The sequence below is a fragment of the Misgurnus anguillicaudatus genome, chromosome 8 (assembly GCF_027580225.2).
Source record: "Misgurnus anguillicaudatus chromosome 8, ASM2758022v2, whole genome shotgun sequence".
Lineage (NCBI taxonomy): Eukaryota > Metazoa > Chordata > Actinopteri > Cypriniformes > Cobitidae > Misgurnus > Misgurnus anguillicaudatus.
In genome coordinates, this window is record NC_073344.2 from 39257365 (window position 1) to 39272794 (window position 15430).

The 15430-nt window shown below is 38.5% G+C and overlaps 2 protein-coding genes across 6 annotated transcripts in view; one reads left to right on the forward strand and one right to left on the reverse strand.

Annotated features, from left to right (window-relative positions):
- Nucleotides 1–1904: 1904 nt before the first annotated feature.
- Nucleotides 1905–15430, forward strand: part of stk11ip (serine/threonine kinase 11 interacting protein) — a 122300-nt gene continuing 108774 nt past the window's right edge. For 2 of the 5 annotated variants that reach the window (XM_073870895.1, XM_073870898.1), the window contains exon 1: nt 1907–2076. The gene's annotated coding sequence lies outside the window, so the exon portion shown is untranslated. Of the gene's footprint in view, nt 2077–3616; nt 3640–15430 lie in introns of those variants that run through there. The other 3 variants (XM_073870899.1, XM_073870897.1, XM_073870896.1) reach the window with 3 other exon arrangements.
- Nucleotides 5617–9462, reverse strand: LOC141365594 (uncharacterized). The gene is made up of 2 exons (XM_073870071.1): nt 7339–9462; nt 5617–7193 (listed from the first exon to the last, which is right to left on the reverse strand). The coding sequence occupies exon 1, from the start codon at nt 9144–9146 to the stop codon at nt 7554–7556; it is 1593 nt and encodes a 530-aa protein (XP_073726172.1). The 5' UTR covers nt 9147–9462; the 3' UTR covers nt 5617–7193; nt 7339–7553.

Genomic DNA, 15430 nt, shown 5'->3' on the forward strand with positions numbered 1-15430 from the left:
AAGAGCCTCTCAGAATGGCAGTGTCTCTCAGAGGTCAAGATGGGCTGAGAATCACCAATTCCCCCAATGCTGCAGCGAAAAATAGTTTTCTAAGTTTCTCAGAGAAAAATTGCAAAGAGTTTGAAGTTATCATCATCTACAGTGCATAATACCATTCAAAGATTCAGAGAATCTGGAACAATCTCTGTGCATAAAGGTCAAAGCTGGAAAACCATACTGGATGCCTGTGATCTTCGGGTCCTTAGACGGCACTGCATCACATACAGGAATGCTTCTGTAATGGAAATCATAACATGGGCTCTGGAATACGTCCAGAAAACAGTTAGTGAACACAATCCACCGTGTCATTCGCTGTTGCCAACTAAAGCTCTATAGGTCAAAAAAGAAGCCATATCTAAACATGATCCAGAAGCACAAGTGTTTACCCTGGGCAAGGGTAATTTAAAATGGACTTTGGCAAAGTGGAAAACTGTTCTGTGGTCCAACGAATTAAAAATTGAAGTTCTTTTTGAAAAACTGGGATGTCATTTCATCCGGACTAAAGAGGACAATGACAACCCAAGTTGTTATTAGGGCTCTTTTCAGAAGCCTGCATCTCTGATGGTTTGGGGTTGCATGAGTACGTGTGGCATGGGCAGCTTACACATATGGAAAGGCACCATCAATGCTGAAAGGTTTATCCAAGTTCTAGATACATATGATCCCATTCAGACGTCGTCTCTTTCAGGGAAGACCTTGCATTTTCCAACATGACAATCCCAGACCACATACTGCATCAATTACAATGTCAAGACTGCATAGATGAAGGATCTAAGTACTGAAATGGCCAGCCTGCAGTCCAGATCTGTCACCCACAGAAAACATTCGCCGGATCATAAAGAGGAAGATGTGATAAAGAAGACCTAAGACAGTTGAGCAACTAGAAGCCTGTAATAGACAAGAATGGGACAACATTCCTATTCCTAAACATTGGTCCTCCTCCAGCTGTTCCTTATATGTACATTTAACTTTTCTGGCCTCTTATTGCTACCTGTCCCAACTTTTTTTGGAATGTGTAGCTCTCATGAAATCCAAAATGACCCAATATTTGGCATGACATTTCAAAATGTATCACTTTCAACATTTCATTTGTTATCTATATTCTACTGTGAATAAAATATAAGTTTATGAGATTTGTAAATTATTCCATTCCTTTTTTACGCACAATTTCTACTGTGTCCCAACTTTTTCTGTTTTGGGGTTGTATTATGAAACACATGTCTATATTTTATTAATTATTTTTGTATCAAAATTTATCAAATTTAATATATAAGTTGATTTTCTTTAATTGTTAGATTAATAGTCGTTAATAAAGTCAAATAAAATGTCAAAGAGTCAGCTGTAATAACATTGCATTTACATTTCAGTGTTAGTGGAAGTCTAGTTAAGCAACAACTGAGGCTTAGCCTGACAGAACCAGGCTAGTTTGCAAGCATAAGTTTCCATAGTAACCGGGGTTGAGCTATTTCAAGTTTGTTTTATGAAACGAAATCCACCGGCAATAAGCCAGACTTAACAAAATAAGCCTGGCTTATTCTGTAACGTTAATCTGGTTTTATGAAATAGCCCTCAGAACATATAGAACTGAATCAAAAAGTTAAACAAACATCTTAAAGATAATGATATGTGAAATTAATAAAAAACAGTATCAAACTGAAACAGGAAGTGTTTCTGGACCAGTGTTGTACATCTTTTGAAATGGTCTATAGGATTTAAAATTGTTTAAGGGCAGTTTGATTTGGCAGGGTTCTGTGTATGGGCTGGAGGAGCTGGAGACGCAGCGTCAGTTTATACCGGAATTCTGTTTTTTTAAATACATAGATAATACGGAACAGTAGGTGGCGGTATGTGCTTAGTTCACCAGTCCGCCAGAAAACGAAAGAAGAAGAAGAAGAAGAAGAAGAAGAAGAACAACCCTCTGACTGTCAACAAACGTGAATGGGAGAAATGTTGCTGATGTCGTGAATCCTAATGTTGAATCAGAAGTATTTATTTCGCCGACTGTGCCAACGGATTACATATTTTCATAAACAAAAGGTATGTTTTATGACCTTTATAAGAAAAGGTACATACATGTGCTGGTTTAACAACAGGAACAGTTGCTTCTTGCGTTTAGTTTACAAGGCGACAAAAAGCATTGGTGTTTGGGTTTTACGTACACAGAAAAATGAAACCGTTATAATAATAATAGGTATGTTGCTAAAATTTTCAAAATGGTTAAATGCTAAAACGAGTTGTTCAGATAGAAAGAGCTTGAAAAAAGCTTTTAAATGAGACCAAGATCATGTATATGGGTTAAAGAATAACAAAATACTGGCCATTTGAAACTCGAAAATCATCACTTTATTTGGTCCCATGTTTTCCATTAAAATTCAAGAAAATGTGTGACCGAATCATGAAAATTATGAAGTTTTTAGCTATAACTTTTTAAATCGTTAAGATATTGACCTGAATCTTTCAGGATAAGCTGTTTGATATATCCTCTACATATTCCACTTCTGAAAAGTCAGATATATAAAAAAACAAACCACTAATTACACCAAATAACACTCTTTATTCAGTCTATATATACAGATATCATCTACATGGCTATACGGCTGCGTCCCATTCTTTACCATTCAAGCAGATTTTGGTAGAGGTAAAACCACCTTTGGTCGTCGGTCAAATTTCTTAAAATTTCGTTCACTTGTAGTTTAGCAATTAAACTAAATGTCTTTACAATTTCAAGAATGTCTTTACTCAACTTCAGCAAAAACAACGACTATTTTTCAAACAACCGACTTTGGCGAGCTCGCACGGCCAGTGGTTAAACATGAAAGGTTGTGACTGAAAACGAGAAGGTACCTATGGTTCTTCCGGTGGTGTTAACAATAAAAACTCAGAAATTTCGCCATCAACAAACCAACAGAAGCATTATTTTCAACAGCACCGCGCGCCGCCTGAGAAAATCTTGAGTTTCGCTGAGTGGAACCAAAACGTCAGCCGCGACAGCGGAGTTAGCAACATACCTAATGATAAGTTGTTTCATGTTACGAAAAGGTCGTCGTGATAACATTATTTTCCGAAGTATTTATAGGAGAAATGTCGGCGTTCTTAACGTTATAAATATTTTCACAATGTTGCAAAAAGCATTTTTATAACGTTATTTTACGTCACCCCACTACGTTTAAGAAACGCTAATATTATGTGGTACTGTCTATCTTGCCTACTTTTATTTACCACGTTCACCCAAAACGCGTTGGAAGTTAAAGGAACAGTATGTAAGAAATGTATATAAACCATAATCATAAAATGGCCCTTATATGTCACTAGACATTAAGAAATCATGTTCATTTTAAAATATTTATGACAACAGTGGTCTGGCAAGGATATTGTCAATTAAAAAGTGGAGTTGTTGCCCTCAACTGATGTTTACAGTGAGGAAAATAAGTATTGGAACACCCTGCTAATTTGCAGGTTCTCCCACTTAGAAATCATGGTGGGGTCTGAATTTGTCATCGTAGGTGCATGTCAACTGTGAGAGACATACCCTGTGTCTCAATTCGTTCCCTAGCTCCCGAGGTCGTAAATCAGTATATCGTGTACACAGGTTCAGCACTGGTAAGGACCCTAGCTCACTTCACATTGGGACAATGTTCACTTATTTTTCTGTCATGTGGCTGCTTAAGTGCGTTGTAATCACTCACAGCTGTTACTCATCAACAACCGGCAAAACCGACATCTATCTGACTTAATTTTAAAACAGTACATTGTGAAAAATGCTGTCATTACATATCTGTGCATAAAATTGGAGGCATATAATTACATTTTAAATGTAATAAATATATTTACAATTTTAAATAAATGTTATTATTTTAAATATTAAGTAGATTGTGGTCCCTTACTGTGTAGCAATGTGTGTTTATATTAACAACTAAAACAAACGTTTGTCTTTATAAAAGTCCTGTAACATTTCATAAAGTTTATTGAGTTGGATCACGTGATGTTTGGTTGGCGAGCTTCAGAAAAGGTCACGTGATTTCCGGTTAGGGAACATAGGGACCATCGATGCTCACTGGTTTTTGCGTTGCATTGTGGGAATTTTTAGGGAACGAACGTTCCAGTGCACTGAACGGATTTTGCGATTGAGACAGCCCTTAAAATGCCCTGAGTACTGAACAAGGGAGCTGATTGAGACACATGGATAATCTAAAAAAATAAATATTTGAACACCTGAGAAAGTCAATGTTAAATTTTCAACGAATTTGTGCAATTGGCTTGTTGGTAATAAACATTTAAACTGTAAGCCATTGTATTTTATGTTGTTGGGTATCACAAAACGGAATATAATACGAAAAAGTATAGATATATAGATAGACAGACAGATAGATAGATAGACAGACATATACAGGGAGTGCAGAATTATTAGGGAGGCTGTGGTTGCGTCTGCACAAAATGTTGGTTCAGACCAGATCAAGAAACTGACTGAATCCGTGAATGGAAGGCTTGTGACTGTTATCGAAAAGAAGGGTGGCTATATTGGTCACTGAGTCTATATATTTTTTTAGTTTTTATTGTTTTATTATTTTTTTTTGTAAATGTAGAGTTTGTTTATTATTCTCACTTTAACAGTTGAAAAAAAAACAAGTGAGATGGTAAAATCTTTGTTTTTAATTTAGTTGCCTAATAATTCTGCACACTAATAGTTGCCTAATAATGATGTACATAGAAATATTCTCTTAATAAAGCCAAAATTTCACTTTTACTACTTAAATGTTCAGGTTTGAGGGTTTATTAACATTTTGAATTGACCAAGAGCACTGTAGTTGTACAATAACAAAAGTAATCCTCAAAAATACAACTTGCCTAATAATTCTGCACTCCCTATAGATAGATAGGTTAGTATAGAGATAGGCAGACAGCAAGATAGCATAATGTTAGCATGACTTTGTGTAGAAAGTAAACAAACAATTAACATACTCGTGCGTGCTGGCTAGAAGGGGACCATGATCCTGAAATGGGTGTATGCTATCTTCAGCACAAACTGATTCAGGCAGCATGCCTCAAATCCTGGAAGCTGAGTGAGGCACTTCACATCTGGTCGACCAGCGACCAAAACGCACTCACTTCCCTACAGCCAGTAGCTGAGTGGCATAGGGAGCATCGGGCCTTTTCCCCGTGGGACGGTCTGATAATAGTTATACAAAGCGAGTTAACACCGTCTGGCGGTGCCCTGATGTGCGGCCGCTTCCCGCTGGTCAAACTGTGCAGCCTCTCTGCTCAACAAAGTATATAAAAGTGCTTAACCCGTTCAGCAGGTCCAGCCATGTCCAGGATTTACAAAAATATGAGGATTCCCAAATGGCATAGCCTGTCAGCCTTTGATGTAAAAAGCTGCCGAACACCTGTTTATTGCAGTATGTATGCGCTCGGATCCGAGTGCGTTGCAGCTGCTGACCGCTGCTTCTGCGTATAAAATGATTGTGTGATTCATTATGATCGCATATACAATATAACAAAGCACCCTTTTTTTTTACAAAACAATATATTTATATTATATTTGATAGACTAGTAACTGTGAATTAAGGATGTTTAAAATCTCTAGCCTGGTGGTCAGGATATGAATGGATCAAATCAGCAGATTTGCAAAGGTTTATCTCCAAATATATCATAAATTGTAATTAGCATGGTAACTTTGCAGTATACCACATTATATATCTCCTACTATGTGATTTTCATATTATATATGTAAGTATTCAACTTCAATAAACGTCTCACATGGTAATAAATGTCCTCACAACAACATTATTATTTCTCAAATCTTTATGACAAAATTAATTTCAAAGCTGTAGTCTTACAGTTATTCAAAGATGCACACATTATTCCAGTCAGTCGCCATCTTAAATAAAAAATCATTTTAAATATTTAATCAGCGCTGTGTCTCACCATCACATGAGTACAGGAGGAGATGGCCCAATTGCATGGAATACAGGTTAGCATCAAATAGCTTTAATTACATAGCTGTGAACACAGTGTAAATGATGAAATATTGTCCTAAATAACCTAATTTCCTAAATAAATAACCTTTTTACAGTTTATAGGTCACATTTAAGGTGGAAAAAGTTCTAAAATTATTCTTTTTTTTTACATCACAAAAACCTGCATCATCAAATGTTAAAGTGTGGAAACAGCCATTAACATCTGAGACAATCGCTAGACTACTCTCTATGTCCTTCTTATAATACTCCTAACTATGGTGTTCATAACAAAACTGACTTGAAAAACATGTGTTCACTTATTACACTAAAACAATATATATTCTAGTTATTTAAAAAGAAAATAAGCAGATTGCTAAAGTAATAAGTATTTTAGTAAAAGAAAAAGACTTTATGTTTTTAAAGCCAAATTTATTAATTTTTATATTTCTGCTCTTTGTAGAGCACGCTCGTGCAGCTGGAGAAGAGCGCACATATCAGGCGTGCGTACTAGAGAGCAGAATACATTTATTTTATTTCAGTGACACCATTAATTTATGCAGTGATTTTGGCAAGGTGTTAATGATGAGTCTAACTGCTATAAACATATTAATTGTGCATTGAGCTTCGTGTTCAAACCTGCGTGATTACACTGCTGGAGGATTATGCCAATGGCTTGCATTTATTGGTGGGGCGTAGTGTTGTCAATTTCAGTAGTCGGTACCGATACCAGTAAAAATGGTTCTCTGTACCAATTTCGGTAGCAAAGCAAAACACAAAAACATGCAAATTAAACAATATTATATTAATAAAGTTAAAGGTCATTATAAAACAATAAAATAAAAGCATTTCCATTCCGTACATTTATACATCAAGTCACTAAATAACTGATTTCAAATAACCAAAACTAAGCTATTATATTACATTGACAAAAGACTACATAGATTTAAGTAACTGCATGAATTTTAAGGATAAAACGACAAACACTTGTAGTTGTTGAATACTAGATGGTAAAAGTACCCAGGGTTCAGTGGACGTGTAGTACTTGGTGGTGTGTCTTGTTAAAACACGGGACAGATACCATTCCTTTTGCTCTCATTTATTCTTGTTGACATTAAAACTGGATGCACATTACACAGGTTCCACAGGATAAGCAGAATGCTTATGATACACGGGATGATAAAGATGGTTTTCTGGTCACTACAAACAATACAATACAGAAATCAGGCTCACAAATAATAATAAAGATGGAAACCATACAACATCAAACATAATATTAATAAACCTACTAATGATAAATATATAGCCCATCAAATTCAAATAAACAATACAATAGAAAACTTACATTACACATCTTGTGGAAAACACTCAAACAAACATGATTGAGTGCTCATCTTCAGGCCCACACCTCACCAATACAAAGGAACAAAGAAAAGAAATGAGGTCTATTTATAGACCTCAGCTGGGGATTATGGGTAATGGAGTACACAAAAAATGGTGATGCAGTCTGCAAGGGATTGTGGGAAATGTAGTATAAAGGAAAAACAAAGGAAAAATAGTCTAATTCACAACAGCCGCCCCCAAATACAGTAAAGTATTTGCTATTAATCCTCTATTTTGGGTAATGGAATCAACTGGGCGTACGTAAATTTTATCATTAATATTAATCTCAGCTGCTCTAACACGTCCATCCTGACTGGGTAGGAGATGTACTACCCTGCCAACAGGCCATGATGCTCGTGGAAGTTGAGGATCAATAACTAAGACAACTGTAGAATCATTCAAATTGGGCTGTTCCCTATTCCATTTTTGCCGCAGTTGTTGACCTGGCAAATAATTGTGAATAAAGGATGTCCAGAATCTGTCAGCAAGGATTTGGCTGTGACGCCAAGATCTACGACCAAGGAACTCTGTATTGGCATAAATCACCTGTGGCAGAGAAGAGTCCCGCCGCCCCATAAGGAGCAAATTTGGGGTGATGGGATCGAGGTCTGAGATGTTAGATGAGGCATATCCAAGACGTTTTGAATTTAAAACTCCTTCAATTTCTGTCAGGACTGTTCGTAAGACTTCCTCTGATATGGTTTGACTGCCAAGTGCCACTCGCAGAGCTGTTTTTATTGAACGGATCTCTCTCTCCCATGAGCCTCCAAAATGAGGGGCTTGTGGTGGGTTAAACTTAAATGTAATCTGCTGATTTTCCAATTTAAGTTGTAGTTCAGTGGTAAGATTCTGATAGACTTCCTTCAATTCTCTTGCAGCACCACGGAAATTACTCCCTTGATCACTAAGAATTTCGTAGGGCTTTCCTCTCCTAGATATAAATCGACGTAATGCCATCAGGAAACTGTCCACATCTAGACTAGTTAACAAGTCAATATGTAGACATCGAGTGGTCTGGCATTTGAAGAGGATGCCCCATCTTTTTTCTGTCCTACAACCAACCTTAACATGAAAGGGGCCAAAACAGTCCAGTCCAGTGGACCAAAATGGGGGTTTACACAATTGGAGCTTTGAGGAGGGGAGATCTGACATTTGAGGAATAGATGGTTTAGCTCTCCACTTCTTGCATTCTAAGCAGGACCACTGATGTTTCTTTACAACTTGTCTCCCTTTAATTATCCAGTAGTTTCGCCGAAGTTCTGAGAAAACTCTCTCTGGGCCAGGATGGAACAGGTTCTCATCATAATCTTTTACAATTAAGTGGGACAATGGATGTTTAGGGTCAAGAACAACTGGATGAACAATTCCTGGTTCAATATCCTTTACTCGTCTTAGCCTACCACCCACTACAATAAGTCCTGTTTTTTCATTCAGTTCTGGGGAAAGGGTAAGAAGGCGACTTTGAGATTCAACAGGTTTACCTTGCTTCAAGCACTGGTACTCTGAGGGGAAACTTTGTTGCTGTGCTTGCTTTAAAAGTAAGGTTTCAACAGAAGAAGTATCAAAGGAGTCTGGATTGTGCTTTCGCAGGAGCTCAGTTGTTGCGGACTTCAATTCTGACCATGACTTAAAACAACTTGGGTCTGGAAGCACAAGATCTTCTGACTGTGTTAATCCACAAAAGAGTGGTTTGCGGAGTTCAGGGTCAGGGCTAGCAGGGCTGGATACTAGATTTTGTGGCCATTCATACGGTGGATGTTTCAGGAACATTGGGCCTTGTCGCCATCTATGGGCAGGCTTGGTTAACTCAACTAGGGTACTCCCTCTAGTAATGTCGTCTGCTGGATTCTGCCCAGATGGAACATATCTCCAAGAAGAAAGATTGGTGAGTTCCAAGATTTCCGTGACTCTATTTGCTACAAACACTTTGTATCGACAGGAGGAAGAATGCAGCCAAGATATAACAGTTGTGGAATCTGACCATAAGATAGTACTTGTTAAAGGAAGAGTCAGTTCAGTTTGCAAGAGTTTTGAAAATTGGGCACCTGTTAGAGCAGCACAAAGTTCTAGGCGGGGAATGGATATTTGCCTTTTTGGGGCGACTCGAGACCTTGCCATGATAAAGGAAGTTTGTACCACACTCTTATCAGTTTCCATCCGCAGATAGGCTACGGAGCCATATGCATTCTCTGAGGCGTCGCAAAAAATATGCAACTCCCTGGACTTGATTTGTTCTGAGGGTAATATTGAATAACAACGGGGAAGGTGGATCAAAGATAAATCAGGAAGCTCCGTTTCCCAAGCCTTCCAGGCCTTTTGAATGGAATCTGGCATGAGAGGGTCATCCCAGTCTCTGGGTTTCATCCAAAGTTGTTGTATAATAACTTTAGCTCTCGTTGTGAAGGGAATTATGTTACCAAATGGATCATATTGACTTGCAAGAGCTTTGTAAATATTGCGCATGGTTACTGGTTTACATTCCACAGTTCTAGATCTATATCCTAAGGAATCAGAAGGACAATGCCAACTTAGACCCAACGCTCCTTCTTTTGGGTCCAAACAATCTTGATTGATCCATAGTTCAGAACTCTCAGCTCTAACTTCACATGGGAGGTGTCGGACCACATCAGGCTGGTTACTTGCCCACTGTCTGATTTCGAATCCCCCACTCATAAGTAAGGAACGCATTCGATCTAGTTGACTTTTTGCAGCTTGCACATTTGGGAAACTCTCTAGGCAGTTGTCAACATAAAAGGACTGAAGTTTAGAATTCATGATATCCTCATAACTTTCTTGATGATCGTGGACATGCCTTTGTAAGGCATATGTTGCGCAACATGGACTACATACTGTACCAAAGGGCAAAACTTGCCATTCGTAGATGTCAGGTGGATTTGACCTCTGCATATTGCGCCACAGGAAACGTAGCAAAGGGCGATCTTCTGGTAGTAGCCTGATTTGGTGAAACATGGATTTTATATCACCACTGATTGCCACTGGGTACTGACGGAACCGGAGTAAAACGTCGAGTAGGGAGGGGCCTAATTGTGGACCAGGAAGGAGCTGGCTGTTCAATGACATGCCTTTATATTGATAGGGACAGTTAAATACTATTCGTGGTTTTCCATTGTGCTCCACAATATGATGGGGTAGATACCAGGATTCAGATGAATCGTGAAAAGCTTCCACTTTTGATATGTAGCCAGACTTTTCCAACTTGGTTCTTTCTTGATCATACACAACAGCAACTTTAGGGTTTCTTTCAAGGCGCCTCTCTATACATCTGAGAGAAGAAATGACTGCATTTGTTGAAGCTTGTAGCCTTACAGCAGAAGCAGCACGCAATAAAGGAGTGGCATATCTTTGAACTCCGTCCACATCAACTCTTATTGTTTTTGAAGCCAGCAAATCCATAGCTGCTTGGTCTTGTTTGGATCTAGCAATGACTTTTTCATTTTTAAAAGGGAGGGTATCCACTTGCCATAGTTTCTCCACATCATGGCGAAGTTCTTCTAGGGGGATAGCATAGGTTTGTAAAGATCTACCTTTGTAGTGGAGAAGAACTTCAACAACTTTTAGTAGTACCTTACCAGGACCTCCAAGACGACTAAGATAGAATGTACCTTTATCCTGTTCACGGCAGTTGACTCCATGAAGTATACCGAGATGTTTTCCATTACATTGTGGACGAGGTTTTTTCATTTCACAGTCAGCGGCTAGATGGTTAAGTCCACATCTCCAACATCTTTTGTTTTCTCTTATCCATGCACTCTTGCCGGTGTCTTCTAAGGTTTTAAAGGTGGGACATAGGCCAATGAAATGCTCATGACTGGAACAATATGCACATAGATGCTTGAAATTCTGTTCCCTTTCTCTTAAGTTCTGGAATTGTTTATTAGTGAATCTTCGTACAACTGGAGTGTTGTTAGCTCCATACAGGACTGTTCGAGTGTTGGAGTAGGTCTTTGGTTGAGGTTTCATTTGAGGTGGTTTTGGAAAATCACAGACTTGATCAGCCATTGATTGACATTCGGCCTCTTCTTGGAGCCATGCAGAAAAGTTTATCAAATTGTAGCTTTGACCCTTCAGGACTGTACGGGCATAACGGGCAAAATTGGTCACCTGTTCTGTGGGCAGTTTGCTAAGCAGTTGCTGTACATGAGAAGCACAGGACAATTCAGATTTGGCATGGTCTTGACCCTGAGATTGAAGCATGCCAACCAAAGCTGGAACCTTTAGTGCAAAACTACTAAATGCTCTGGTGTCACCTTGTCTTACCCTGGGAAGAGCTAGAATGTCTTTGATTTCTCTCAGAACTAATTGGTGAAGTTGTCCATATTTCTGCTGTAGTGCCCAAAGAGCCATAGTATATGGTCGAGGGTCATTAGCATAAGCTAAAGCTAAATCACGAGCAGGAGAGAATTTTAGGTGATCTAGCAAAATATGGTACTTGTAATGTTCTGATTCGTGAGGTGACAACAAATTTGTCAATGCTAACTGCAGCATTGCAAATTCCTGTGGGTCATCATTAACCAAAAAGGGGAAGGAAGGCCTTTGAACACGAGAAGTAGGATATGGAGAAACTGGGTAAGGTGCATAATATGGCTGGGGATATGGATAAGGACAATATGAGGCTGCAGTTGACTGGGCAGTAGGGGCAGTTGGTGGAATATAAGGGATAGTTTGCTGCACAGCGAAATTCCCTGATGGACTGACTAACTGAGGTTGAATATGAGAACTTGTATTAACTAAGGATGGATTTGGGATTGGCAAAGTAGGGACTGATAGTGGCTGTGAATACTGAGAAACAGCATACTGAGTAGGTAGCTGTGCTGTCGTTGCTTGGGGAAGTGAATGAGTATGAGTATGAACTAATGACTGGGAAAAAAGGCTACCTGGTACATGAGTAGTTTGTTGTGATGAACCACCATGATGTACCTGAGGAGTCTGCAATTGAGGGGATGGACTATTAGAGGGGTCTGGAACTATTGTAGGCTGTATCATGCTACCTAATTGTGGTTGAGGTGTATTGGTTACATTGGCATGTTGAGGTGGGCTACGTAACAGTGAGGAAGGAGGGAGAGGCAAAGAACTAGGTCTACTCAATGGAAGAGGCAAATGAGCAGTTGAAGAATTATCACGTTCACGTGCAGATTTCTGTTCAGCCTTCTTAATACATGCACACAGTTCTTGAACAATACTTGTATTAGCCAAGGTATTATTAACATCATTCTCATTGTAAGCATCATCATAATCATCATCAAAAGACTCAGATAGTTCAAAATGTTTAGAAGAAACTACTAAATGTGACATTTTAGACATAATCTCACTAAGCATACCCTTCAGTCCCAGTATTTCTTCTTTAACGTCCATATCACATAGATCATTACGAGACTGTTCATGCTGCATAGATGATGCACATGGATTCTCCATTTGTGTTTAGTGATGATCTCTTACAACTGGTGTTAGTGAAGGAGGGGGAAGAGGAGCACGTTCTCGTAGCATACAGTCCGCATAACGAGCAGGAGCTCTTCTCGTTCTTAGGCTACGCCGGACTGCAGGTCTTAAACGGTAATCCATTTCCACCAAATTACTACAATCCGGTTCGAAGGACCATTTGTTGAATACTAGATGGTAAAAGTACCCAGGGTTCAGTGGACGTGTAGTACTTGGTGGTGTGTCTTGTTAAAACACGGGACAGATACCATTCCTTTTGCTCTCATTTATTCTTGTTGACATTAAAACTGGATGCACATTACACAGGTTCCACAGGATAAGCAGAATGCTTATGATACACGGGATGATAAAGATGGTTTTTGGTCACTACAAACAATACAATACAGAAATCAGGCTCACAAATAATAATAAAGATGGAAACCATACAACATCAAACATAATATTAATAAACCTACTAATGATAAATATACAGCCCATCAAATTCAAATAAACAATACAATAGAAAACTTACATTACACATCTTGTGGAAAACACTCAAACAAACATGATTGAGTGCTCATCTTCAGGCCCACACCTCACCAATACAAAGGAACAAAGAAAGGAAATGAGGTCTATTTATAGACCTCAACTGGGGATTATGGGTAATGGAGTACACAAAAAATGGTGATGCAGTCTGCAAGGGATTGTGGGAAATGTAGTATTAAGGAAAATCAAAGGAAATATAGTCTAATTTACAACAGTAGTCGAACATTCATTAATTTAACACTCTGTGGTCGACTGCGGGCGCTGCAAACTCTTTATTTTTCAATCACCCCGCAAAAAAACTTAGATTACTCTGCTGATTTTGAACATACAGATATGATTTACACATCATTTAAAACGTTAAAGTGTCTAGTTTTTCTTCTGTCCACTCCCAATAAAAAACAGATGTTGTGCTTTTTGCAAAATTAAGAAAATAAACATAATGCGCATTCTGTTCTCACTTCCTCAGTGAAGCGAGCAGTTAATGGACACACCCGATCCAGTCTCTCTATTCCTTGATATTAGGGATGTCAAAATATGCAATTTCCCATATTCAATGATCATTTAAATTAACGATCAATAAATCGAATAATCGTTAACAGTAATAGTGCAATAAGCCATTACAGCAGAGACATATAGCCAATGACATAAAAGTGTGCATAAAAATGCCAGCTTCCTCACGTGAATTAAACGTTTTTATTTTGTCTAAATAACATGCTAGTGGGATTGTAAAATGAGTCAATGTAGTTGGTGTTTTGATAAAAATCATCAATTGAATCTCGTAATGAAATATAATGACTAATAAACACAGTAAACTCCGCCTCATAACGGGCACTCCGCACAGTCGGATGAAAGTCCGTGCGTGCATGACAAAATAAGTTTTCATTATCATCAAGTGTTATTTTTCTAGTTGTTCACCTTGCTTTCTGAGTCGTTGATACATCACTTGTTGTAATTATATCCAAGAAGCACACAAAGGGCACTTTTCCCGTCGTCACCTCAGCTTTAGAGTTTAGACCTGCGGCGTACTTTCAGCAAAGATGCTTATTATGAAGACTTCAAGCTTCCATTAGAAAATCCGTTTAGCGTGTAGCGCCTCAGCCAGTAATGATGATGATCAATGATATATGTTGTGGGCGTTCAGAGTGTAACGACAGTCAGTTACAGTTTACATTTAACAGTTTCTTGCCAGAATGTAAGTTTTACATTTTAATCTGTTTATTAAAAACGGCTTCTGGTCTCCTTCCCTGTGTAAAGCAGCGTTAGCAGCATTGCTATGCTAATCTTGCAGGCTTCCCTGAAGAGGGTCTTTGCTTTCAGTATCCTAACTGTGTTTAGATTTTCGGCATCAGAACCTCTCAGATCCACTGCGGATGCCATTTACCTCAGACAAGCGGAGAGGAAGGAGCGCGGTGCATGTAGTAGCATCATGTCACAATCACATGTAATAATACTAGGGCTGTTCCGAATACCATTTTTTGAGCTTTTAAGCTCTAGTAGAAATCAAATCAAATATTCGAAGCTTCGGAAGGAGGGGCAGAACATATTTTTTTTAATAAAGGCAGGAATCTCTCTGTGTGTGTCTGTGTCTGTCTGTCTACAGTTTTATTATGTGGCGGATGTGTTGCTGCGGACCCAAGGGAGTGTAGTGCCTTTTTTTCGTGCAATATGGATATGTGACACGTTTAGAATTAATAAACTTTAAAAATACTACAGAACAGCGCAAGCCGGAAGCGGCGTGCCTGTCACGCGTCCAGCGAGAACAGCATTAGTGAAACAAAACACAAGAGCAATACTTTTAATAAGGTAGCCTAACATTTTTCTAACAAACAAACATTCCTGTATCAGAAATTAGCAGCACAGTAATTACTGACAATGTAAAGGGTAGGCCATTTAAATAAAACAACGAAAATAAATGAACTAAGTTCAACAAACGAATAAAGCGGTAGCATACTTTCAAAATCAAGTTTATTTACAACCCTTACACCATCCAACATATTTTTTTCATCAGTAGAACAATATAGAAGATATTTTGCAGAAACCCCAGTGCTCCGTTATGCAAGTCAACCGATCCG